The 27742-nt window shown below is 40.0% G+C and overlaps 1 protein-coding gene across 1 annotated transcript in view; it reads left to right on the top strand.

The window, feature by feature from the left end:
- DROSHA (drosha ribonuclease III) overlaps nucleotides 1-27280 on the top strand; it is an 80187-nt gene extending 52907 nt beyond the window's left edge. The window contains exons 19-31 of the mRNA XM_054381792.1: nucleotides 227-286; nucleotides 2401-2500; nucleotides 6753-6855; nucleotides 9046-9116; nucleotides 11167-11211; nucleotides 14034-14191; nucleotides 15115-15220; nucleotides 19382-19523; nucleotides 20484-20566; nucleotides 20677-20780; nucleotides 23363-23455; nucleotides 24189-24235; nucleotides 27150-27280. Coding sequence (XP_054237767.1) covers nucleotides 227-286; nucleotides 2401-2500; nucleotides 6753-6855; nucleotides 9046-9116; nucleotides 11167-11211; nucleotides 14034-14191; nucleotides 15115-15220; nucleotides 19382-19523; nucleotides 20484-20566; nucleotides 20677-20780; nucleotides 23363-23455; nucleotides 24189-24235; nucleotides 27150-27280 — 1243 coding nt within the window. The remainder of the gene's footprint in view (nucleotides 1-226; nucleotides 287-2400; nucleotides 2501-6752; nucleotides 6856-9045; nucleotides 9117-11166; nucleotides 11212-14033; nucleotides 14192-15114; nucleotides 15221-19381; nucleotides 19524-20483; nucleotides 20567-20676; nucleotides 20781-23362; nucleotides 23456-24188; nucleotides 24236-27149) is intronic.
- The last annotated feature ends 462 nt before the right edge of the window (nucleotides 27281-27742 follow it).

Below are 27742 nucleotides of genomic sequence, written 5' to 3'. Positions count from 1 at the left end.
TCCTTTCACCATTTGTTAAGCTCTGAATGGAACATATGAAAATTTCAAGGGTGATAGCATCAGTCCTGAATATCGAGATCACCCTCCCAGAGTTTGGGAGAGGCTGCAAGAATGTCTGTCCTGGCTAGGTAACAGTCAATTCTGCTTCGTTCTCTTTTGGTTGTACTTTGTAAATAACTGGCATGAATTACTTAGCCAATGGTAAACCTTCAAATGCCTTTTTCAGGATTAACCACAACGAACGTTTAGAATTTCTGGGAGATGCTGTGGTGGAGTTCTTGACGAGGTAAGTGGGCAATTCTTCAACACTCCTCACCTTTGTATGTTATTGGCATGTGGTTGGATTTATTAAGCTTTGTGCTGTCTGCTTTATGACTGCGTGTTTACAGTCCTGCCTGATAATTAGAGCTGCACACAGCTCCTGAAAACTCCTTCAGTGCGGATGATACCACAAGGAAGAGTACAAAATAAAAAGCTAGAGTTCCTGTTTCATGGAGTGTAATACTAAGTTGATTCAGGTTAGAAATTCAACTACAGACAAGTTGCACTTTTTACTCTTTTTTAAAGGAAATATTTAGCATGCTATTCTGTTTCCCTTGGTTCTTTTTCTTTACTTACAAGCTGAAAAGCATTTACTGATTATACCAAATGTGATGCAGTTCCTATATTTCCAGTTACTAGGGTTGGAGCCTCCAGAGTGTCAGTTATTAGGGCAGGAGCTTCCATGGTGTCAGTTATTGGGGCAGGAACTTCCATGGTGTCAGTTATTGGGGTAGGAGCCTCCATAGTGCCAGTTATTGGGGTTGGAGCCTCCATAGTGTCAGTTATTGGGGTTGGATCCTCCATAGTGTCAGTTATTGGGGTAGGAGCTTCCATAGTGTGTGTATGCAAATGCACAAATGTAATTTATTTAGAAGTAATAACAAAAAAGCCCATGGTTTATCAAAAATTGTTTCAGTTTTGGTCTGTTTTGAGTATCCTGCAATCAGTGAATAATACAGGGAGGACGTGATCAGTTACCTCCATTGGCCTCTCTTAGCTGAGTACTAGAGGCAGGCAGTTTGCACAGAATAAAGATCCATTTTTAGCTGCTTTGTTCTACCCTTTCAAATAGGGGACCAGGCTTGTTTACTATAAAGCTTCTCTTTAAGCAAGTTTGTTATATGAATAACAAAAGTGCCCTTATCTCCATTCTCTGCTAGCCTCTACTAGTTATTAGCTACTCACTATTAAAAGTATTAGTCCATAAAGGTCTCCAGTGCCCTGAAAACTCCTGCCCTTTTCTCTCATAAAGCACTGTAGGCTGATGTAAGCCTTGCTGATTGAATTGTCTTGCATTTTTCATTGTCATTGTTCATCAACCATCAGCTGGCTTTCTGAGCTAACTTTTGTCTCCATCTGAAAAACCTCAAGGTACATAAGCTACATTTCTGTTCAATAGAGCATAGAAGCACCTATTTAAGTCTTTTTTTTTTTTAAAAAAAAAACATTTCTACCTCTCAGACTTCAGCTTTTGTGAATTTTGTGATGCTTGATTTGATTGCCTCTGTGTTTTATAGCAGGTCTTCACCTTAAATAATCTTTCAGCCATCTGCACTTTTCTTCCTGTGTACTGAATGAATAAAATATTTTAATAATTAGTGCTATCCACTGCCTTGTGGGATGTTGAAAACCTCTGTGTTAACTTCTTTCCATCATGGGTTAAGTGGTCACATGAAGATAATCAGAATCATTTGTCTGTTTCTTAGATCACTGAATTGGATCACTGAATTACTTTTTGTTTCTGTTTTATGAAGTATCTTACTTGCATGATGACAAAACCCATTAAAGGCAGTTGAAAGCCTGGGATTTTTACACTTTTTTTTTCCTGTGGTATTCATGACTTCACACGGTTGATGAATACAAGTTGTTGGCTTCTGTTCTTAGGTGCTATAAGCGTCTGTTAAAGTACTGTAAGAAACTTGTAAGCCAAATATTCTGAATGGTGGTCCAGCCTGAATCAGTAGTGTCACCTTAAAGCACTGCACACCTGCAGGACTGAATTTCTCAAGGCTGGCAGTTCCCTTGTGCTTTATTCCTCAGCATCCTCTAAGTGTCAATATTGCTGAACCCACTGCTTCTGACAGAAACCTTCAGATGAGGAAACTGCTTCTGGTTGTAGGAATTTAGAGACTATGCACTGCCCAGTAGAGAAACAGCACTCTTCTCCTGCAGCCAATGTGGCCAGTGCTATCCTGTGAAATAATCACTGAGCATTGTTTTAATGTTTCGTTACCTTAATTCAAGCCTATCTCCTACCCTGAAAGGGTCCTGTGTTACCAGCTAGGACCTGAGGGAAGGGCATGGTTCCCTAGAGGCATACATCTTTAACCAAATCTGATTGGGTTTTTGTTTTGCCAGTGTCCACTTGTACTACCTGTTTCCCACACTGGAGGAAGGAGGATTAGCTACATACCGCACTGCCATCGTACAGAACCAACACCTGGCCATGCTGGCTAAGGTACAGTTTGATAGGTCTCTGTGTTTGACACCCATAGGTGGCATACTATTAACACATAGATTGCTTCCCGAGGGATCCGCTTGTTGGGAACATCAATGTCTTTACCAAGATTTGTGTATGATATTTAGATTACAGGAATTCCTTTGAATGTAAAAGTGGATTTTAAAGGTTAATTGGAACTTAGTGTTTTCTCCAAAACATGGTTTTGAGAGGACTAATTTTTGCAGGCAGAAGGATAAGTTTTTAGGATGCCTGTGTTGAAGGTGTGTCTATACACATGTGCAAGGATGATTCAGGAACAGCTCTTGAACAGCTCTTCTGTGAAGAAAGACTGAGAGAACTGGGGCTGTTTAGGCTGGAGAAGAGAAGGCTGAGAGGGGATTTTATTAATGCCTGTACATATCTGAGGGGTGGGTGTCAAGATGAATGTGCCAGGCTCTTTTTGGTGGTGCCCACTGATAAGACAAGGAACAACAAGTACAAGCTAGAACATGGGAGCTTCCACCTCAACACAAGGAGACACAGACAGAGCACTGGAGCAGGCTGCCCAGAGAGGTTGTGGAGTCTCCTTCTGTGGAGATTTTCAATGCCAACCTGGACATGTTCCTGTGTGGCCTAGGTGACCCTGCTCCAACCTCTAACATTCTCTGATTCTATATTTACCTTTAAATAGTACACATAATGAAGCTGATAATTTAATAATGAAAAAGAAACAAAATGTAGGTTTAAAAGAACTTGCTGATACTGTGTGGGGGAAACATAGCAGCAGGTGGTAGAAAAAGTGGGGGGAAAAGTAATTTTTGTCTACTCCCTAACTCATGCAGTAATTTTCAGATTGACTGTGAACTATGACAGAAATAGGTTAGAAAGGCTTTTGGTGCAAAGTTGTATTATCTCATGGGAAAAACTGAGATGTCTCTGAATTTTATTTCATGTAATAGCAGCATTTTACATTTCTACATGATACTGGGGGTGGGAATATGATACAGAAAGTTGTTGAAGTCTCTATTCATAGGTAATTTGGTATTGTTCATACTTGATTTTGTTAGCATGTATTTTAAAATCCTGTCTGAGACTTACTGATGTAATGTACTGTGCATGCCTGCCTGCATGTCCACTGCTGGTGTACTGCTGATAATTTTCAAGTGCTCTTGTAATCCTCTTTGTTCACATTCACACAATAATTTAAAGAAGCACATCCATTCAGGAGAGTTTGGCATAGACTGCATGATTTCATCTCTTTGCTCAGGAAAGGCATAGGGTAGGGAGTGAACACAATCACTTTGCTGTAAAGCTTTCTTTAATGTGTTAGATAAGCATAAATTGATTGAAATGTTTCAGATAGGAGCTTTGTTTACAAATACAGTATTGAATTGCCTGACATTTGAATTCGTCTTACCATTCACCTTGACAGGCTGGTCAGATGGGCAGAGTCCAAGGGCATGAGATTTAACACATCTAAGTGCTGGGTTCTACACATTGGCCACAACAACGCCATGCAGTGCTATATGCTGGGGACAGAGTGGCTGGAGAGCAGCCAGACAGAGAAGGACCTGGGGGTACTGGTTGACAGTAGGTTGAACATGAGCCAGCAGTGTGCCCAGGTGACCTGTATCAGGGATGATGTGGCCAGCAGGAACTGGGAAGTCATTCTGCCCCTGTACTCAGTGCTGGTTAGACCATGCCTTGAGTACTGTGTCCAGTTCTGGGTCTCTCAGTTTAAGAAAGATGTTGAGTTGCTTGGACGTGTCGAGAGAATGGCAAAAAAGCTTTTGAAGGGTCTGGAGCACAGCCCTGTGAGGAGAGGCTGATGGATTGTTTGGCCTGGAGAAGAGGAGGCTCAGGGGAGACCTCATTGCTGTCTACAACTGCCTGAAGGGAGGTTGTAGCCAGGTGGGGGTTAGTCTCTTCTCCCAGGCAACCAGTGACACATCGAGAGGACACAGTCTCAAGCTGCACCAGGGGAGGTTAAGGTTGGATGTTAGGAAGAAATTCTTCACAGAGAGATTGGCCATTGGAATGGGCTTCCAGGGAGGTGGTGGAGTCACTGTCCCTGGAAGTGTTTAAAATAAGACTGGATGAGGCACTTAGTGCCATGGTTTATTTGATTAGATGGTGTTGGGTGATAGGTTGGACTTGATGATCTTGAAGGTCTTTTCCAACCTGGTTAATTCTGTGATTTCAAAACTTGCATAAGAAAAGCTCATGTGTTCTGGAAATCGTCTTCATCATAGCACATGGACAAGTCCTTTAAAACTACTGCAATGTTCACAGGATCACAGGACGTTAGGGTTTGGAAGGGACCTCTGGAGATCTTCAGGTCCAAACCCCTGCTAGAGCAGGACCATATAATGTAGCGCAGGTCACACAGGAACACATACAGACTGATCTTGAAAGTCTCCAGAGAAGGAGACTCGACAGCCTCTCTGGGGAGCCTGTTCCAGTGCTCTGTGACCCTTACAGTAAAGAAGTTCTTCCTCATGTTGAGGTGGAACCTCCTGTGCTGTAGTTAACATCCACTGCTCCTTGTCCTTTCACAGGGCACAAGTGAGAAGAGGCTGTCCCTTCCTTCTTGACACCCAGCCCTCAGATATTTATATATATTTATTAGATCCCCTCTCAGTCTTCTCCTCTCCAGACTAAACAGCCCCAGGTCACTCAGCCTTTCCTCATAAGGCAGTGCTCCAGTCCCTTAATAGTCCTAGTAGCCCTAGCCCTCTGTTGGACTCTCTCGAGCAGATCTGTCCCTCTTGAAGTGAGGAGCCCAGAACTGGATGCAATATTCCAGGTGGGCCTCAACATATTCAATATAAATATAAACATATTCAATATTCAATATAAATATTGAATATCTGTACATTCCTGATTTCTCAGCTTACCCTTTTGTATAAGAGAATGTTCCTGATTTCATCCCCCTAATTATCCCTTGCTTTCATTTTACTTAGCATAATTCTCAGCTCTCCCAACTTCTTTTGTGCATCTGGAATGCTGTTTTAATTGAGGATGAAATGATAACATTGGAGATAAAATGGGGATGGGGGTGACACAGCAACACAAAAACATCAGCTGTTAGTGTGAACAAATGACAATAATCTGTGAGAAGTTCAAATTCAATGTAGAAAAAAGTTTATGCTGCCTCTTAACAAGTGTTCCTGCACTTTATAAAATGTGATGGAACATTGTAGGTGGTAATTCCCTATCTTCTGGGGCTGTCATTCATTGAAAAATGCAAGACTTTTTTTTTTCTTTTTTGCAATGAAATGTGTCTAAACCACACACCACAAACTACTTGGTCTCCACTTTTACCTCTTAAATATACTCCAGAAGGATGAAGTTGAAAGTTAACAAATATTAGTCAGTAGAAACTAACAACCAGTTGGGAGGAACATATTTGCATGCAAACTTTGCAAGATGCATGAATCTCCTCTTGAAAAATCTCAATAATGGGTTTGTGTCAAAAAGATGAATACATAAAGAGACTGTAGCAGCTCTTGCCTGCATTTCTATAGCAGAATTATCATGTATTATAGAAAATACCTGACTCACTACCTGGGATTGTGACTGGCAAGCAGAACTGTGGTTTAGGCAACGGAAGAATGTTAATGATGCACACCTGAAAGAAGCAATCAAGCTAGGTGGCACTGCAGATTAAAGTATCAGTCTTCTGCTTGCAGTGCCCAGAGGCTTTTGTTATTGCCACCTGTTGCCACCCTTAGAGGGAAAAGCCAGATGTTCAGTGGATTACCTCTGTCAGAGTTGGAGCTCCCATTCCTCTCACTGTTCTACTTTATCTTCATCTTGTAGGCAATTTTTTTCCCCTCAGTGTTGGCTCCTCTCCCTTTGAATGTCCCTTTGGCATTTCTGAAGGCAAGTCACATGAGGGCAATCTACCAGCAAAAACTACAGCACATTGCACCAGCCAGTCAGTATCAGGCCATTTTTCTGTCACATCTTCAGCCCACCTTTTGAACTCACTTCTAAATCTCAGTAGTAACATATTTTCGTCTGGCTTCTCTTGACAATTTGACAATCCTGGCTTTCTCACACTATCACATTCCATTTGCTTCCCTCTAATAAACAAATTTGAAGTCTTCTAATTCTAGCCTATGACTGAACCAAAAGTATGGAGAAAATCTTTAAAGTTCTCTCAGATTCAGTTGCTGCATATTAGTGGAATTGAACTCGACTGAGGAGAACTGCTACTCTTACATTTCTAAAGCCAAGGTTTTAACTCTTTCCACATATTCTGCAGAAGCTGGAACTAGATCGATTTATGCTTTATGCTCATGGTCCAGACCTTTGCAGGGAGTCGGATCTCCGCCATGCCATGGCCAACTGCTTCGAAGCCCTAATAGGTAAAGCATATGTATTTGTGTGTGTTGAGCAGTAGTAGTAAGGGTAGGCAATAGTAAATCTTAAATCTTCATCTCTTTTCATCTCCTGCACATATACCACGTGTGTAACATGATGAGTGTGTCGTATTACAATGAAAATTTCATCTTCTGTGTCCTCCCACACGCTGAAAGTGCACCTATTTCATACTGTTGTCACACAGCACTTCTCTCCATTGCTGTGTAACTCCATCTTCATGTGCCACCATGGCCTGCCACCTGCAGTCGTCTAGGGGGAGTAGTTCAGTCACCACAGCCTGGCAGGAAGAATGCAGCTTTACTGCTTCCCATAGTACTTGCACAAACCTGCAAAGAGCCTGAATCTTAAACTCTGCAGCTTGTTTTCTGAGTGCATCGGGCACTTCCAATGAAGTCACCAGCCTGCTTCCCTCTGTGCCCTCCTAACCTTCTCCTGTGACTTAAACCTGACATTCGCCAACTAAATATTTTTTGATCTCTGCATTTTCCTTACAAATAAAACACATGGCAATATGCCATAACTGGTGTCAACAAGCTACCAGACCCCTCTAGCTGAGGATGAAGCAGATTTCTGTCAATTTTGCTGCTGGGCACTAAGATGCTGATTAGTGACTGTCTGCACGAGTCGATATGTTGGAGAAGAAATCAAGAGAGCCTGCCCACGGTTAACAAATAAGCAAGCAGTAAGGCAGAAATCTGATCCATTATATCCACACAAGCTCTATTTTAAACAGCATGCTTTTATAAAACTGTCCTTGTTTGAATACACAAAGCAAGCAAAATCTCACTGATTTGGCTTTATATTCATCCAGATGTCCTGTATGTGATATGAGCTATGGGTATGGTTTAGCCCTGATCCAGATCTTTACATACTGCACAAGCTCCTAAAGCATTTTATCCTGTTTTCAAAAATAGATGATAATTGGCTTAGATGTCAACTGTTCTGTGCAGTCTGCCTTGGGCCAAATTGCATTTCATCTTATCAAGAAATAAGAGGTTTCTTTTCAACTCTATTTTGCTTCCATGAGTACTTTGATCTTTAAAAAACAATCAGAAAAGGAACACTGATCTGTATATCTGTGGCTTTGTTTGTGTGCTTCAGCTTGTCTGGGATGTAATGATGAGGATTATTTGGCAAGCGCTGAGATTTGCTAGAAGAGCAGGCTTGCTGTTTAACCTCCAATACAAAAATTGTTCACAAAGTTAATTGAGCAATAAGACTTTGGCAGGGCCATAGCTAAAATGTGGGAGCTTCTTAAGGGACAATAAAAGTATATGTGGGGTCTCAAGCTTCTGCTCTTGAGAACCATTGTAAAAGTCTGGTGCTCTTTGAAATCCTGTGCTCCCATAATGTGCTTCTGGCAAGATGTAAACCCCCAAACTCTTCTCCAAAGAAAATAGTTGACCCTGTGAGAAATTAAAAGGAAAAAGGCAGGGAAAGGCACGGCAGAACAGCCCGTGTTCCTCCTTTCATGTGGGAACATTGACTCTCTGTGTTCATGCAGCTGTGTACTCCCTCTGCTTTTATACAGATGTGCTTACAAGAACTAGTTTGAGGCTTTGAGAAGCCCTCCTGTAAAGAGTATCAAAGGACAGAATGTTGACACTGAATTCATAAAGTGCCTGTACAGATACAAGAATGTATGTGGTACACACAAAAAGTGTAATATGTTGGTACGAGTTTTGCACAGCTTCTTACTAAGGGGGGTGTGGATGGCTAGGGAAGGCTGTATATGATTTTTGTTTGTTTTTAAGGCAGTTTTGAATAGGCCTGCCACATCATTTATATGCAGAACATAATGTTCCTGAAATTACAGAATAAATAAAAATTATTTGCTAGCTGTTGAAAGGTATTTCATGGTTTTCACCATTTACATATATGATAGAGTTAGCTGTTTATTGTGAACTGCTTTTAGAAATGGATTGCTTCTAGCCTCATTTGTTTAAACTTTGCTCTTTGGACGTATCCTTTTCTGTCTCTGATTTTACTCTTTCAGGATTTTTCTGTGCACTGTATGCTGTTGATTTATGTTGGTATTTAAAATGCTTTCAATTTCTCAAAAAGTTAGGAATTATGTCAGAAAGCACACTTTTAAAACATAAATGTGTTGGAGATGAAGAAGGCAGAGATCTGTGACTTTCCTGCTCTTTTGACGTATTGGTCTCCTCATGTAGGAGCTGTTTATCTAGAGGGGAGCCTAGAAGAAGCGAAACAGTTATTTGGACGTTTGCTCTTCAATGACAAGGTATTTATGTATTTCTGTGATTTGATTTTCATTTTAAAAGTTACATGTCCATTGTTTTACTTGAGAATCACAAATTAATGAGAAGGCACCTGTTGTACTTATATCCTGGAAACTGCACTGGTTCAGGCAAAAAAGTCATGGTTCCGTGGGTGTGCTGTTTGTTGGTAGGCTTAGGTAGGGAAGGGCAGGTGATGTAGGAAGCCTGCAGACATCTATTGAAAGTGTTGCTGTAACCACAGAGATGAGTGCTGTGAATCTAGGTAGCATGCTTTGGGGAAATGATGCATGTGGAGATGGTGACCTCATCAGTGTTTATAAATCTGTAAAGGGTGAGTCCTAAGAGGATGGAGTCAGGCTCTTCTAGGTGGTGCCTAATGACAGGACAAGGGGCAATGGGTGGAAGTTGAGGCATATGAAGTTTCACATAAATATGAGTAAAAATTTTTTCACTGTGAGGGTGACAGAACACTGGAACAGGCTGCCCAGGGGGTTTGTGGAGTCTCCCCCTCTGCAGATACTCAAAACTCTCTTGGATACGTTCCTGCGTAATCTGGTGTAGGTGACCCTGCCCTGGCAGAGCGGTTGGACTAGGTAATCCAATCTTTCAAGGTCCCTTCCAGTCCTTGAAATTCTGTGATTCCTGTTTCATGGTTAAATTGGCCTAGCCCTAAAAGTTTTAAGCATCTCTTTGGAAAAAAAAATACAGGGGATTTCATCCAACAGCTACGCAATCACATAATTAATCAATTCTTCCATATGGTTTTTTAGGTCAGTATTAGTTAATCAGTACTAAGATGATTAGGGAACCAGAGGTGTCTCTCTTACAAGGAAAGGCTGAGAGACCTGGGGCTCTTGAGACTGGAGAAGAGAAGAATAAGTGGGGATCTTATCGATGCTTATCAATATCTAAAGGGCGAGTGCCACAGGATCACACAGGATGTTAGGGGTTGGAAGGGGACCCCTGGAAATCTTCGAGTCCAACTCCCCTGCCAGAGCAGGACCATAGAATCTAGTGCAGGTCACAAAGGAACACGTCCAGATGGGTCTTGAAAGTCTCCAGAGAAGGAGATTCCACAACCTTGCTGGGGAGCCTGTTCCAGTGCTTTGTGGCCCTTACAGTAAAGATGTTCTTCCTCATGTAGAGATGGAACTTCCTGTGTCAAGAGGATAGGGCCAGTCTCTTTTCAGTGGTGCCCACTGATAGGACAAGGGGCAACAGGCACAAACTAGAACACCGAAGTTCCACCTAAACATATGGAAAAACCTTTCGATTTTGAGAGGGATAGAGCACTGGAACAGGCTGCCCAGAGAGACTGTGGAATTTCCATCCCTGCAGAGTTTCAAAACTCACCTGGATGCAATCCTATGCAGCTTGCTCTTGGTGAACCTGCTGTAGAAGAGGGGTTCGACTAGATGATCCCCAGAGCTCCTCTCCAACCCCCATCATACTGTGAATTTATCCCACCTAATGGCTAAGGAAAGTAACCAGTACCTACTGCTGGGACAGCATGCATGGCAATGAAGATTAGATATATTAAACAGTTTTTCCTTCTTGAATGTCTCTGAGTCTGTGAAATGACAAAGCTTATTAGAAATAAAAGTATTTAGAAACCTATTGCAACTCAGTGTTTATTTGCTGCTCAGTGCCTCTAGTGAAGGAAGCCTATATTAAATAGAAGAAAATAAGTGGGCTTTTTTTTTTTTTTTTAAGTCCTTGCCTTTGGTGAAGTCAAACTTGCTACTGAGGAGAGTACATGCAAATAGAGTTAGTCCTGAGGCTTAAACAAATCTTTTCCTTCCTTTTAACCACTTTTTATTTGGTTCAAGGATTTTTCCACCTCTTTGACATAAGCTAATTGGGAGAACTACAGGCGGTTTGAACAGCAAATACATGATTTTAAAAATTAGTTTGCCAGCACTATTGAATTTGCAATAAGCAGAGTCAGCATCTGAAATAGTTCAGTATTTCAAGCAATGACATTTTATTTAGTACTGTGGAATTTGTTAAATGACTCCCTTGAGCATTAAAGGCATCTCTCGATGTTTGCAGGACCTGCGGGATGTATGGCTTAATTATCCACTACACCCACTCCAAGTAAGTGTATCCCTTTCTGTAATAAATTTTATAGCTCTCTTTTATTTTCAGGGATGCTTTTCCATAGCTTTCCATTGTAATGACATCTCAGAAGCCATGCTAAAAAGTAGGCAAAGGAGCATATATATTTACCTTTGTGTTTGATTTTGGGTTGGTTGGGGTTTTTTTTAATAAATAATGAATCTTCATCTCTCTAAAAGATTAATCACTCCCCTGTCCTTGGCCCATGTCTGCTATATAACTGTGTTTATATGATAAATCTAGTGAGGGTTAACATTTTGGCAGCTTCCTGTTCATCTTCTTGAAGTTGGGAGAAAAGGGTACAAAACCAATCTTTGTATTTTTTTTTTGTCAACATGAAATTAATACTGAAAGTTTAATAGCAGGAAGACACATTAATTAAAATCAATAAAAATGTGAGTCTGGGTTATTTTTATTTTGTGCATATGTCTGAAATCATGAAGATGTCTGGAGGCAAATTTATCCTCCATGGATACAAGTTCACACATTGTTAGTTTACAAGGCTGGGAGCTGGGAAAATGGTTGCCCAGTCCTTGTTCCCTGACCGAATTCTGTGAGAGATCTAGAGCAGATCACAGAGCCTTTCTGCACTGTAGCTCCTTGTCTTCCCAGCAAACATGGGAGCATTTTCTAAGTGTGCAGGAATAGCTGTATTCAAATTCCAGTCAGTAAGGTTTTCAGGGTTGTATGAACATCTGAGAGGTTTCTTTAGTCCAGCCTGCTGTTTGGTGCAGTCAGTTCAAATCCTTTGAAATATTTTTCTGAGTACACCCATCCAGCAGAAGGTCACTTTGAAGTTTCCATCTGGAATGTCTTGTATATTTGTATGGATTTTGCAATGGGTATATAGACAAAATCTTCAGCAACAAATTGGTGCACATGAAGCACTTTTACAACCAACTCTCTGAGTGTCAATAGGAAAGAGTCTTAATGGGAAGATAAACTTCGGAGCTTCAGCAGCAGCTATCCTGCATGGTTGCACAAGCTCCCAAGAAAATTCTTCTTACTCAGGATTTCTTTCTTTTCTCTTACTTTATTTTAACCTTTTTATTCCTGTTTTCACAAAGAAGACTTGTTCTGTGCTTAGAAATTGGAGACAGCCAATGTATGGAGCTTATATTTTCTTGCTACTACCTTAACTTGTGTGATATAAAATTATTTTCTTCCACGTCCCAGAAGCTGTCCTAGCTCTCTACTTGCCAGTGGGGGAAACACAGTTATCCTCACAGTACTACAAATGAGATGCCAATGAAAAAAGCTCTGTGTAAGATAGGTAAGATATACAGAACTGAAGGCCTCTGACCCTGTTATTTGCAGTAGTCAAGCTAATACAAATAGTGCTGAAAAAAATTAGTAGTCACCTGAATAGTGTGAGGTTTTTAGAAAGATAAATCCTGCCTCACAAATGAGTAGGAGATTTTGGAGGAGATAAAAAAGCATGTGATGATGTAGGTAATACTGTCTGCTGGGTTTCCAAAGAAGCTGTTGGAAAGGCACTCCTAAAATGCTTTTTAAAAAACCAAGCAAGGAATAGTAAATAAAATAAAAAAGCAACCCCAGTGAATACTGTCAGTCCTCACAAGATTTAAAGGAATGGCTGAAACATATGAAATGGAGAAAAGGAGTGAAATGACCACATCTTTACAAGGGATGGAGATAGCTGACAGATTTCCCTAGGGATCTTTGCTGAAGTACAGGCTGTTCATATCCACAGCTTAGGGAAGAGGATGAGCAGTGAAGTGGCAGTTTGTTGACAATACCAAATTGTTCAGGGTAGCAGGGACAACAGCAGGCTGAAAAATTGCAGTCTGATTGTGAGAATGCAAGAGTGACTAACTATGGAGCAAAAAGCCAGATGAAATTCTGTGTAGATAAATATAAAGGACTGTGATGAGGAAGCAAAAAGCACTCTCAGCTCCACATGCAATTTGAACTCCAAACTGACCATTATCACCCAAGTGTGGGATTTTGGTGTTGGGATATGTAGTTGTATGAAACTGTCAAGCTGAAAGATCAGTGTTTAAGAAAAAAGACAAATTGAATGTAATCAAGAAATAGAAGAGGGGCAGGCATCAAACTGAAAAAGTTCTTTTCTTCAAAAAACTGTGGCAATTCTTACTGTCTTTTAAATATCCTCATTGGGATGATTCCTGCTCTAAGGCATTGCTATACAAGAGAGATGCCCAGAGTGGCTGGGCAAAATGTTTATGCTATTTCACAGCTCCAGAAGGCCATTTAAGTGTCACATCAAGGACATCAGACAAGAAACTGATAAAAAAAGATACTAACCCAAAGTGATAAACTTTAATTTTCTTGTGTTATTGTGCCCTTTTGAATGTCATATACTAAATATATATTCTTGATTTTTTTGATACTGAAGGAGAGTGGAAGAAATAGATTTGGGTTTTGTCTCATCTTGACATACTGTCAGTCAGCCAACCCTATTCTAAATGTCTGAGTTTGTTTCTCAGTTGCAAATAATGTGATAACATTAGAAAACTCAGACATGTACAATTGTGCATGTGTTATGAAAATAAGTAGGCCATGCAATCCATGTGCAGAGACAAGACCATGTAGGCAATGTGTTACAAACACCTCACTTGTTAAAAAAGCATATAACATCTTTGAGAAGTACTTATCCAAGACAAAAAGCCAGAAGTAGCTTGGTTTTCTCAGTTCAGCTCTCCACAGAACAGCTCATTCACTGTATTCTTTGTCCTTGGTTTACAGAAGGCTTGCTTATCTCTGAGAAGTTCTAAAACACCGTCAGCTTGTCATTATTTTCACCTCTCTTTATTTAGTTGCAGGAGTCCAATACTGACAGACAACTCATCGAGACCTCTCCAGTTCTTCAAAAGCTTACAGAGTTTGAGGAAGCAATTGGAGTCATCTTTACTCATGTTCGACTTCTAGCTCGTGCATTCACTCTGAGGACAGTAGGCTTTAACCATCTGACTCTGTGAGTACATAGCAAGAGCCCTCATGTAGCTCTGTCAGTCCTTCTGTTAGCATCTCAGATTGCTTTATTTTTAAACAAATTCTAGCTAATCCATCTGTTCTCCAGAGAGAATAGAGAAGCTATGTTTTCAAGCCCACGTGGCTCAGTATCCCATCTCTGACAGTAGTCGGTAGTGGATACCTTGTGCAAGACTATGCAGTGTGTTAGAGAGCCATCCCTGTGTTTCTTCTGAGCTTCCTGCAGTATTTGATACTTGCATACCACTTCTCAGACAGTAGGAAGACATACTTGGAGGTACATATGGGCAGAGAAAAGAAGGAAAACCATGCCCTTTGGTCTGAGTGCAGCCCTGTTTTATGTAGAGCTGCCAGGCCCTGTTTCAAGGCAAACAGCAGAGCCATAGCAGTTGTTCCCTGGTCCATGGTCTCACATGAGTTTAAACCCTGATCTTTTTAATTCTCATGACTGGACAGACCTTCTTCTTTGTTGAAGTCACCATATTCACTAGTTCACTTTCTTACAAGAAGTTGCAGGTAGAGACCTTATCCCAATATAAACTTGGTGTCAACTGCCCTTCTTCTTCAATTAGAAGACTCAGATCTGTGATCTAGTAATTGCATTTGTATTAGATTTGTGATCTAATAATTGCACTATTAGATCTGTGATCTAATAATTACATCTGTGATCTATTGCATTGATTGCATTGATCAATTGCATTTGCATTATTTGCTTTCTCCCCGCAAGTTGGTGTCATGAACTGTGTTTTCATCCCACCTGGTTAACACTGGAAATTTGCTTTAAATGCATTTGGAAATCAGCAAGGCTGAACTCAGATCACTTTGGTTTAATTTGTGTGTTCATCCTGGGGTTTTTTCCTCTCTGAGTGCTTATTGATTTTGCTGCATTGATGTCTCATTTTTCAGAGGCCACAACCAGAGGATGGAATTCCTGGGTGACTCCATAATGCAGTTGGTAGCCACAGAATATTTATTCATACATTTCCCTGATCATCATGAAGGGCACTTAACGGTGAGACTGCCATCAATCATGCTCTCCAGAAAAGTAGGAGTGGGATGGAGACTGAAATTATGGGAGCAGTTAGTGAATTATTTTGGATTTGATTAATAAAAGAAACCTCAGCAACCACTGATCTTAATAAAGCTTTGTTAATTTTAAGTCATGTGCACTGCAATGAATAGGAAATGGTGTTTTATGAGTGCAGGGCAAAAATTTTTATTCTATGAAATGGATCAATAATTTGAAGGATGTCAGTGACAAAACTGGGAGATAAGACTGGTTCTTACTTAAAGATGGATGTCTTAAACCATTTATTTAAATAGGCACACCACATGGCTTGTATTATTCATGACGTGTAGTCTGCTGAACCTGCAACCAGGCAGGGTTATGTTTCCTAATAAGAAGATCTATTTTACTCTGATTTTCTTGTTTTCTTCCACCTGCAGCTCCTGTGGTAGCCTTTTGAATTTAATGTTAGTATTGTTACAGTCATTAGTTTTTATTTGCCATAGTCTTTCAGCCTCTCTTATTCAAGCTATGAACAACCCAGTTTGAGGGTCTTATGGCAAATGATGGTACTTTAAGAATACGGTGGCAGTACATGTAGTTTTTGTCCTGAATGACTCCTTTAGTACTGCAGCTAGACAGCTGTGGGTTTGTTTCTGAGGAAGAAATTTTCTTAGGCTTACTAAATATTTCTTAGTTTTGAAGTACTGACTAGAATAAAAAAGTGATACACATATCAGGAATGTGAGTCAAGTCTTCTGGTTAAAATTAGGAAGTAGGTTTCTTAGCTACTTGGAGCCATTTTCTCAAGTCAATAAAAGGATGACAAAGCTAATTATCAGACATGTTTTGAAGTATATGCTTCTTGTGTCTTTTGGGCTAAAGCTGTTTACAGGAGAAAAGCACATGCTCTGACTGAACCTAATTGTAATGTTTCTTCACCAGTTCTTAAGTTTCATTTACATTTTTATGTATTTTTCTGCACCTTTAAAGAGACAGAGTAGATAAGGCCTGAACTTTTGAAGTAAGTCGTATTAATCCTTTGGAGAAACAAAACCAGGGCAAAAATCCAAGACTGCTGGGGTTTCTTTTGTGTTGTAGGCAACTTTTAAGAACGTAGGCATTAATGTTGTTGAAGTAAGATAAACATTTCAAGAACTATTTGGCAGAAAGTATATGAAGTGTTGCTATTAACTGAGGCCAATGATCAGAATGTCTCCATGTTTCTTAATTTAATGATCAGTGAGTAGGCAAGTAAAACAAGTTGCATAGCCCATGTTTGTAGTGGAAACCTCAAAGTTAGTGGAATGAACGCTGAAAACACATAAAGATACGGAGAAGCAGGCAATACTTGGAATGAAATTTCAACTCTGATGTGCATGCAGTAAAAATGAAAATTGTCTTAGAATGGTTTTTGAGGATAAATGAAATGAGACTTGTGAGAAAGGAGACCAATGTGGGATCTGAAGAGGAACAGCAAATACTGAGCTCTTGTCATCTGGGAAGATATAGTCAGAATAATAACACCAGCTGGCTGGTATTTGTCAGTTTTGAGGATGATTTTGGTCAAGGATGGGAAGATTCCACTTGACTGGCAATGCAGTAGCTTCCCAGTGTCTTATGATTACTCATGGAATCTCCCTGGCAGAGAGGGACCTGGGAGTGCTGGTTGACAGCTGGCTGAACATGAGCCAGCAGTGTGCCCACATGGCACGAAAGGCATCTGGAACAGTGTGGCCAGCAGTACAAGGGGTCTAATTCTGCCCCTGTACTCAGCACTGGGGAGGCCTCACCTCGAGGCCTGTGTGCAGTTCTGGGCCCCTCACTGCAAGATATTGAGGTGCTGGAGTGGGTTCAGAGGAGAGCAACAAGACTGGGCAAGGGACTGGAGGGAAAGTCTTACAAGGAGAGGCTGATGGAGCTGGGGTTGTTTAACCCGGAAAGAGGAGACTCAAGGGGGACCTTATCACACTCTACAACTACCTGAAGGCTCTTCACCCAGGCAACTTGTGACAGGAGGAGAGGGCATGGCCTGAAGTTGTGCCAGAGGAGGCTTAGGTTGGATGTTAGGAAGCACTTCCTGATGGAAAGGGGAATTAGACACTGGAATGGACTGCCAAGGGAAGGGGTGGAGTCACTGTCCCTGGAGGTGTTTAAGGAAAGACTGGATGTGGCACTTAGTGACATGGTCTAATCGATACGGTGGTGTTGGGTCACAGGCTGGACTTGATGATCTTAGAGGTCTGTTCCAGCCTTCATAATTCTGTGTGATGTCTGAAAATTAACTACGTTTAAGAAAAAGAAAGGAGAACATAGTCTTGTCTACATATTTTGAAACAACCAAGTGATTGCTGGCTGTTAGAAGATGAGGCTTCTGCAGTACTGGCTTATACTACAGTCCTAGGTAGTAGCATGTTATGTGAAGGTGGAAGAATTTAAAAAATTAATTGCTTTGTAATTGGAGTTAAGCTCCAGTTGAGCATCCATCACACATTAGAGCACCTGCAGTGATGAAGATTATGTGTTGCCAGAGTGGAGACTGCCTCTAAAATACTGCTGGGAAGGCAGAGGTACCATGTCTTCCCCATATCATTAAGGGGAATTGTGTTTCTTGCTAGGCCATACCTGAAGAGGAGGCGAATTCTAATAAATAGCAAGTTGATTAATCACAGTGCTAGAAGGATAACTGAGGGGTTTGTTCATCTCTAATTCACTGTGTAGTGTATAGGTTCCTCTTAGTTTTATGATACTGCTACTCATGATTATGGGTTCCATCAAAATAAATACTCTGCGAAAACAGCAAAAAAGATCCTTCTTCTCCCATTATCAGAAACAACTTGTCAGGTGATGCTGTGCTTCTGTCCTGTAGGTTGCATGTTGTACTTAGCATTTCATGGGGGAAAGTACTGTTTCTTTATCTTAAGGACATAAGAGGGAAGAATTTGGGAATGGAGCAAGTAGATGACTTTAAGCAGATGTTAGGGAGCAGGTATTAATTCTGTCTGCAGTCTGTCAAGATTATGAAGATCAAGTTGTGGGCATTTGCTTCATATGTCACTGCCAAGCAAATTATGAAGAGACTGTTCATGTTTTGTCTGTTGTCAGAGATGAAGTATCAAGTTCAGCAAATAAATCTTAATTTTCATAGGCTCAGTTGACATGCTGGAGCCAGGTTGCATATAACTTAGATTTAATTAGCTGAGCAAAAGTGATCTGGAAGACAAAGAGAAAAAATATGTATGTAGCTTCTCAACTCTGGATTACACAGAAACAGTGGGGAAAAAGAGAGACATTCTTTCTCTCTCACCTCCACCTCCTATAATAATCTTAACTTCTTAAATTAATGCTGTTTCATTTAAAGCAAAAAAAAGGGGGAAATCTCAGCTTAACCAGGGCTTCAGCAAGTTGCAGGAAATGCTTTAAGCCCCAAATACTCCCTTAAGATATACAGGATTGTATCTTTGGCAGAGCTCTGTTTATTTAAGCAATCAGCCTAGAGCCAGAATTAATCATTTCAGGGAACTCTACTGGAGAACCAGGTGTCCTAGATATTGTTTACACTGAAGAATGCTAGAGCCAGATGTTTGTCAGGGATGCATTGGCTCAGCCATACTGCCTTCAGTAGATGCTGTCTCACTATGCACTTTCTTCTCTGGCAAAAATGAATGGAGCAGCTTCCTCATCAGCTGGTTCTGAAAACTAACCTGTCTTGCTTTAATGTGTACTTGTTTTAATTACTGCCTGTTTATTTCTTATTTGGTGGACACTGCTGCTCCATAGACTCCAGAACATGGCATGTTTATACTTTATGTGGGAAAAGGCAAATAACTCTGTATTACATACACTGAAATAATGCAGATCAGCTGAAAAAGTAAAGACTGAAGAAGAGCTCACAAACAAGCATTTTAAATGCAAGACATATCTGCAGAAGTAATCTGTCCATAGAAAAATAATATTTGGTGAGAAGAATTGAAACAGAAGGAAAAATCAGTGTTAGAAAGAATGAGTGTGTGTGTTTATGCAAATCATTTGAGGTGTGTCAATAAACTGAGAGAAGGAAGAGGCTACAAGGATAAAAGTAACTTTTTTTTCCCCTCAGCTCTCTATACTTTTCATAATTTGATATTGCTAATTGTTGCCACTGAGTAGAACTTCTTTCTATTGCAGCTGTTAAGAAGTTCTTTGGTGAACAACAGGACACAGGCCAAGGTGGCAGAAGAGCTGGGTATGCAAGAATTTGCCATTACTAATGACAAGACAAAAAGACCTGTAGCTCTTCGAACCAAGACTTTGGCTGATCTCTTGGAATGTGAGTTAATTTGGTTTTAACAGCTTAGTACTTCTGCAACTTGTTTTTCCTTAGATCCTGTTTTTAAAAGCCATTAGCAACCTCCCAAATCAAAATTAAAAACATGATATTCAGGTTTTCAATTTAATTATGCCTATACCTCCAAAAGCCAGCTTTTAGAACACTAGCCTAGATTTTAGAAGTCTGTATGAAAGCATGAAGGAGATGTAGCTGCAAAGTTGTAGGCTTAGAAATCGCAGGGTCATGATGACCAGGGTCAAAAGCACATCCAGAAAGTTAAAGTTTATAACCCAAGGTGAGCTGTTTAACAACAGTTTCACTGTTTCATTAATATGTTCATGTCACTGTTGGAAAATAAAAGTAGTTCCTTCAGTAGGTGCATATTTCTGTGGTTCATTTGAGTGCATTTTAGGAGGTTTCAAAGTGGTCGTTTCACAAGAGGAAAAGGTATATGGAAATTATCTTGAGTCCATTTATGGAAGTTTGTGATACCTCCTTTTCAAAGAAAGTAGATATGGTGATAAATATTCTGCCAAGAAAGTTAATCTGTATCTTGTATATTTTGATATACTTTATGAGGCATTCAGAACTTCTGCCTTTTGTCAATCCACTGAGAAAATAGAAATAGCACACAAACAGGTGTGATTTATATCTAAAATATTTTATGGTACCCAGTAGTGATTTATTTGTAAGTATCCCTGGTCACCTGATTAAAATGTGAGATTAGGAGCCAAGTGTCGTTTCTAGCTCTTTAAATGACTCAGTGGATTTGGGTAAGTCACTTGAATCTCTTGGCCAACTTTACTTTTTCCAGTGACGCAGGATAATAACACCCTCCTCAGATCACTGCTGTGAAACATAATTGACTGTGGCTTTAGAGTACTAAGAGATGCTTGTTCTAGAAGTGCAAGCCATTAACGTTCTCCTTGGATGAGTGACAGTACCTTTTTTGTTCCTCAGCCTTTATTGCCGCTTTGTACATCGATAAAGATTTGGAATACGTTCACACTTTCATGAATGTATGCTTTTTCCCACGCTTAAAGGTAAGATCAGTCAGGTTACTACTTTCCTGCCTCTGTTTTAAACATATTATTGTTTGAGACTCATACCACAATCTCTCAGCCATAAAAGCATCTTTGTGAACTTCTTACAGGAGTTTATTTTAAATCAAGATTGGAATGATCCTAAATCTCAGCTTCAGCAGTGCTGCTTGACTCTGAGGACAGAAGGAAAAGAGCCAGACATTCCTCTTTACAAGTAAGAACTGGCATCTTGTTGGATACAAGCTAATTATCAGTCTTGTATATGGAGAAAGATGTGATAACATCACCCTACATTTTTCCCATTGTTTGGTTTTATTGTAGTTATTCAGGTGCTCTTTGATGATGAAAAATACTGAAACAACATTCTCCAAGCTTTTGTTCTTCTAAGCCATTAAAAGAGAGAATTAGTAAGCATTTTACCTTGTACAGGTGCAAGGGAAAATATAATTTTTCTATTTGAATGGAGTATTTCATTGGCATCATTCTCTCTAGCATTGGCATCATTTGCTCTTTTAATGTGAGGTATGAGCCAGCAGTGTGGTCAGGTGGCCAAGAAGGCTAATGGCATCCTGGCGTATATCAAAACCAGCATGTCCAGAAGCGGGAAGGAAGTGATTGTGCCCCTGTGCTTGGCCCTGGTGAGGCCACAGCTCAAATACTGTGTTCAGTTCCAGGTGCCACAGTATAGGAAAGACATTGAGGTCCTGGAGTATATCCAGGGAAGAGCCGCAAGGCTGGTGAGGGGTTTGGAGGGCATGTCATATGAGGAGCAGCTGAGGGAGCTGGGGTTGTTTAGTTCAGAGAAGAAAAGGCTAAAGGGATATCTTATTGCCCTCTACAACCACCTGAAAGGAGGTCATAGTGAGGCTGGTATCGGTCTCTTCTCCCAAGTAACTAGCAACAGGATGAGAGGAAATGGGCTTAAGTTGTGCCAGGGGAGGTTTAGGTTGGACATTAGGAAAAACTTCCCTACTGAGAGAGTGGTGAAATATTGGAACAGGCTGCCCAGGGAGGTGGTAGAGTTGCCATCCCTGGAGGTTTTCAAGAAACGTAGATGTGCTTCAGATATAGTTTAGTGGTCATGGTAGTTGGGTTACGGTTGGACTCGATTCTCTGATTCTGTGGTAGTATTTTAAATGAAATGAATGGAACAACAGCTGTGTGGAATGAAGTCAAGGTACTTCCATTGTGTCTGGAGTAATAGGATCAAGTTTCTCTCATGATTATGCAAACATAAATGCCTTGGTTTACACATCCTGATTGTTGACTGTGTTTCTGATCCGCAGTCAGGCACTGAAGAGCAATAGAACTTCTGAATGTTTTCCTTGCACTACTCAGCCCACGTATGTCATCCTGGTTAATGATAGAAGAGTTCAGGACCATGAACCTCTTGTACACTTCATTAGATACATGAAGCTGGATGGGATGGATCTCCCTTCTCTTTTTCAGTTGTAAAATAGCTGCTTCAAAAAAGCTATAATAAACTTAAGATTGTGTATTGCTTGCATAGCCTTTCTATTAATACAGCAGGTGCAATGTTATCCCCCCCAGATAAAGGCTGTGAAAGTCCAAGGCTTGTGTTGTTGGAGTTATATACAAAAACTATGGAAAATGAAAATCTTAAGTGCATTTGTCACACTTAGCAAAGTTTGCAGTGAAATGTAGCAGTTCAGTTATGGTGACAAAATGCACTTAAGAAATACGATTGCTTCAACACTGCAACTGATGCTCTGCAAATCTGACTCCTCCTTGTCCCTGTATGAGGGCTCACAGCTTTGTCCTGAGTGAGGGATGAATACAGTAAAACCAATTCCTGATTCTTGTAAAACCCATTGGGTATCAAGTTCCAAATGTTTGTTTTGTTTTGCTGTGATGATAAATTGATTTTTATAGTTCAGCTTAGAGCTAGTAATATGCTGTTATCTTCCTATTATCTTGTTAAATTCCTTTTCTTGGAGTTATCTGTTTCACTGCAGTTAGTTCTATTGCTTTTAAATTCAGGTTGGGTTTTACTTGCTCTTGTCACAGCACACGGAGACAGAGTACTATAGTTAGATACTTTAAAAATTGATGGGAAATTGGTGCTCTTTCCAAAAAGAAGAGAGGTGGTAGACAGAACTTTAGCTGACAGTGAGGAGACATTTGGGACAGCAGGAAAAAAAAACAGCAGAAGCAGAAATTCATTGCATGTCTAGGGAATTATCTTTTTTCCCCTTTAGATGGTTTTTGGTGCACACCCTAGACTTCAGCTCAAATGAAAATTTTTGTTTGTGTAACTTCTAAGCTGACTGAAAATTTATTTGTCCTGTGCTAATTTACTATGTACAGAATAGAACAGTATAAAGTCCTTTTAAAACCTTGCTATCTGCACAACTGTCAGGGACTACAATTTTTGTGCACACAAAATGGGTGTGATTCTTTGCAGCTGCACAGCTACATAATATTTATATGACTATTACGAGTGTTTTCACAGTGCTTAAGCACTTTGTGTTACAATTTGCATTTTTGTGTAAATTTTTTAATTTTCATATAGTGCTCCTGAATGAACCTCAAGGAGTAAATGTAAGGCATATAAACAAGGTGCATTTTATATAAATTCCTCCTTTTTATTGTCTACCATAGTGGTAATCCCTGGTTTAATGTGATTTATAGAGGCATCTTTCAACCCTTGCTCTGTGCTTTGCACTAATTCCATTATATGTATTGACCAGACTGAAAGCTTGGTAATATATGTGCCACAAACAGATTCTGGTTTCTAATGCTTCCTGCTCAAATAGAATCTCTTTCTTCTTTCAGGACTTTGCAGACAGTGGGACCATCTCATGCCAGGACATACACCGTAGCCGTTTACTTCAAAGGGGAAAGGATAGGATGCGGTAAAGGCCCGAGGTACAGTGAAAAACTAATCATGGGGTGTTTGAGTGTCCAAAATGACACTGGAGCTGTGGAGACAGAGAAGTGTATAGTTTGCCTTAGAAAAGGACAGCTATGGAGCCTTCTTCAGGCTATGTGTTTCTGCCTCAGGAATACCTGGAAGGGTTCACCAGGTCTGTGTAGTTTGGGATCTCAAGCTTTTTTTGGTGAACTTACCTACAGCGTGGCAAGCAATGCTAACCAATTTGCAGTGCTATGACTAGAAGCTGCAGAAAGATTTCCAGGATTACTGTCCAGCTCAGGAAGGCAAGTTAAGGGTTGTTTTTTCTGATGTTATTACTTCTAGGCATTTTTTAATGGTTTCTAAAGTTGCAAAGACCTCATCTTACTTTCTGCTACCAAATCTGGTGGTGGCTATAAAAACATCATGGTTCACACCATTGTGACTTTGTTGCTTTTTCCATCTCAAGTAAAAGCAAATGCTTCAGTGAGGATTTGCTTCAGTGAGGAATGGACTAAAATATTCTGTTATTGATCCAAGTTTAAAAATATTCTACTGTAGCTGAGGTGCTGTTGCTCACATATTTATGGAAAGGCTGATACATCACACACTCGATGAATAACTAGCTACTGGTTATCCAAAAGGTTTTATTACAAAAGAGCAGCTAGTGTTTCACTTTGTCAGAAACTTGACTTTATTCTGGACAACTTCCATCTCATGTAACATGGTTTTGTTTGGCTTTCACAGTATTCAGCAAGCAGAAATGGGAGCTGCAATGGACGCACTTGAAAAATGTAAGAAATTCGGGCAACAAAGAAAATAATTTGTAGTTTACATCCTTGGTCTCTATTGAGCTGAGGTCCAGGTTTTCGGGGGGATAAGATTTGAACAGAATGTATATGCTGAATGCTGTCAGCTTCTAAGCAGCAGGTTTTCCTTTTAGTACTTTCAAGGTGATTTTGTAACAGGTGAAGTTAACACAATACCAACAGATCTCTTTTTCTCAAAAGGGAGATATCAGCTGCAGAGGTTGCAACTTAGAGGGAACTCTGTGCAGTGAAATCTCAAGAGATTTTTCCATGCTTAAATATGCAGTGGGATAAGATTGCTTAGTGTCTGATGGTGTGATTGCCTCATCCTCTATTTAGGGGAGAAAGAAAATTATTTTTCAGTTGCCAATTTAGAAAACAAAATTTAATCTCATATTATACGGAAGGGGAAACTAGGAAAACAACAGGAAGATCTCAGCCAATGTAGGTCAATATTTATTTTAAGAACAGCTGAGGGCTCAGTATGCATCTCCTGAAATTATGCACAGGATATCCAGCATGGGAGCAGTCCTTCATTGCAGTGGGGTCTTGGATATGAAAGGAATGAGTGTATGCAAACTTCTTGCATGAAAGAACTTCGGTCATCTGAGTTAGTGCCAGGTGTGAACACACTGTAAACAAATAGATGACAAGTATTTTGCGCAGCAGAAGCTCTATTCAGAAGAAAACAAGGAGGTACAATTTTTGTCATGTTGGATTCAAAGGAAAGACAGGTATTTCCTCTGATGCCTGGAAATCCCAGGGCTTAAAAATTTCAGAAGACAATAAATCCCTGTAATTCAGAAAAAAATTGATATCCATCTGCTAGGCATAAACTTCTCACCATCAGTAAATTTGACAAATAGAAAAATGTAAGTCCCCTTCTCAGATGAACAGCTTCAAAATTTTAATGAAGTTTGGAGTGTTTTCTTCTTGTGACAGTATCAACATTCGGAGAACTGTGAGCTTAATCTCCTATCAAATCCAAGGACTTCACAGCTCTTTCCTGGCATGTGTATTTGATTGAATACAATGGATCTATAGAGATCTTTAACCACCCCTCAAAACAGAGCCAATTTTCAAGTTAGGTCATGTTTCTCATTGCCTTGCCGGCAGGTTTTCACTGGTTTTCAGGATGGAGGCTCCACAGCCCTTAAGGGCATCTATTCTGTTATGTATGTTTGTGGAGTGGAGTTGGGAGGGTTTTAATGCATAAATAACTTCAAGTAAAAACAGTTTTCATGTACCTATTTTTATATATATATATGATGGCCATTAATAAGTTTATTACATAGATTTCTTTTTCAACATTTTAAATGGATTATAAACAAATGAGTTCTTACCAAGGTGAGTTCTTAAAGAATCATGTTACAGGCACACTGCTGAAAATCCCATTTTCATTTTGCGGTGCACATGAGCAACAAACCTCCCAGAACTGCATTAAACAAAACACTACTGTTTTTAAAAACACCACCAATTTCAAAACAATTTTCTTTTGGTGAGATTGCTTTCTGGTTTAAATAAATACACCCTCCTATGCCTGACTAGTAAATGATGTATAAACCCTTTATTACTGTAGTATGTAATAAAAGGCAAAATTTTCACCAGCCAATAAAATAATGCAGTAGAAGGTCATTTTGCTATACTAGAATCATAGAATCATAGAATCAAGAAGGTTGGAAGAGACCTCAAAGATCATCGAGTCCAACCTGTCCAACTAGAAACTCCTGCAGATTGTTGCTTCTGCACCATGTTCTGTAGCTGAACAAATCTGTGCTGCCTGGGATGCAGAAAGAGAAGGAAAACGCTTAGTGCCAAGAGATTCCTTCCTGAGGAGCCTCAGTGGAATTCTCTCGGTAGCGAGCCAGAGAGAAAGAGCAGTCCTTTGCCAAGTCATCTCCCAAATTTGTTTATGACTTTAAAGGTCAATGTAGAGAACTTTTGCATTCTTCTCAGACATAGATAGCCAGTGCTGATCCCAGAGCTCTTTGTGATCCCAGCAAGATTTACTGCCAGCTACAGGCTGCCACATACTCTATCATCTCTTCATTTTCTGACCAGCTTGAGGGTCGGTCTCTGCAGCACAGAGACACAGAAGAGTGTCAGCACCCTGGTCATGCAGAATGTCACATTCTGTCAACTGTGTACTAAATTAAGAGCAATTCTGATCAATTATATAAACTGATTTGACAGCCTTGGTTTTAACTAGTGCACACCCATAAGCAGCCACTGGACTAATGTCTGAAATCAGAAGCATCCATCCCCCTAGCTATTTCTCTGTCACCTCAGCCTTGTCTAGTCTGTCTTAGATAGTCTTCACTCATGCTGTTACACTGTGCTAAGGCTGTATTCTAGTACGTAGCCAAGTATTAACTTTTAGGAACAAATTTTACTGCCTTCCATTTTACTGCACTATTACTTTGCCATTGGGAACCCTGGCATAATGCAGGGCATCCAGTGCATTCTGTGTGGTCTAAAATAGTAACAGTAATGGAAGCATCTGTACAGTGCTTTGAACCAGTGGTTCATACTTTTTGACAACAAGAGAAAAAGCCTTGACAGCATTGACAGCAGCTTCACATTTGGTTTTCAGTATTGACCACCTGTTGCTAAGGGAACTGAATGTAAAATCCAGGTAGCACCTGGCCATGTTGCTATACCAGGATTTGATTTTATTTTTTGAGTGTATGAAATTTAGCAGGGGAAATCATAAAGAAACAAAAACCTTGGGACACACAGCCCTGGTTTATTGTGAATATTAGAAATAAATGAGTAAAAAATGAGTAGTAACATTATTCCCTCCATTGCCTCTAATCTCATCAAAGTTTTGGGGGAGTGGGGAAAGGTTTTCTGTGTTGTTAGTTTGTTTATTAATGTAAAATATTTCTCCTTGTGTCAGATAACTTCCCCCAGATGGCCCATCAGAAACGGTTCATTGAACGGAAGTACAGACAAGAGTTGAAAGAAATGAGGTGGGAAAGAGAGCATCAAGAGAGAGAGCCAGAAGAGACTGAAGAAGCAAGGAAATAAAAGGAGGGCACAGAAGCAGTGGCATGTTTACTTACTCCAACAACTCTGACAGTGGCCTATGGAGACCTAACCTAGTTTCTTGCTGATGATGAATGAAGAGTGCCTGTTGATATCAAATAGAAAATTGTAACCTCTCCTTTTAAAAGTGTGTGTATATGTAGTATTGCTTTTGTTTTGGTTTAAGTGCAAAGTTTGGCTTTTTAATATGATTTGTTTTAAAATCCTTCTAATTTTTCTGAAAAGCTGTGGGATTATTTTAATTACTTTACTGTCTTGTGTGAAGTAATAAAGTACTAATTTCAAAAGCCTGTAGGAGGAAAAGCTGTTTAACAATTGTCTCCAATGTCTAAATGGTGTTTTGTCAGTGACCAGCAAAGTTATTGTATGAACTGCACTGTGGAGGAGGAAAGTGTTATAAGAAAATAATTCAGCAGAGCACTTCAGCATGTACCTAAGTTTTGC

Source organism: Indicator indicator, chromosome 6, assembly GCF_027791375.1.
Source record: "Indicator indicator isolate 239-I01 chromosome 6, UM_Iind_1.1, whole genome shotgun sequence".
NCBI lineage: Eukaryota > Metazoa > Chordata > Aves > Piciformes > Indicatoridae > Indicator > Indicator indicator.
This window is presented reverse-complemented; position numbering and strand designations above follow the sequence as displayed.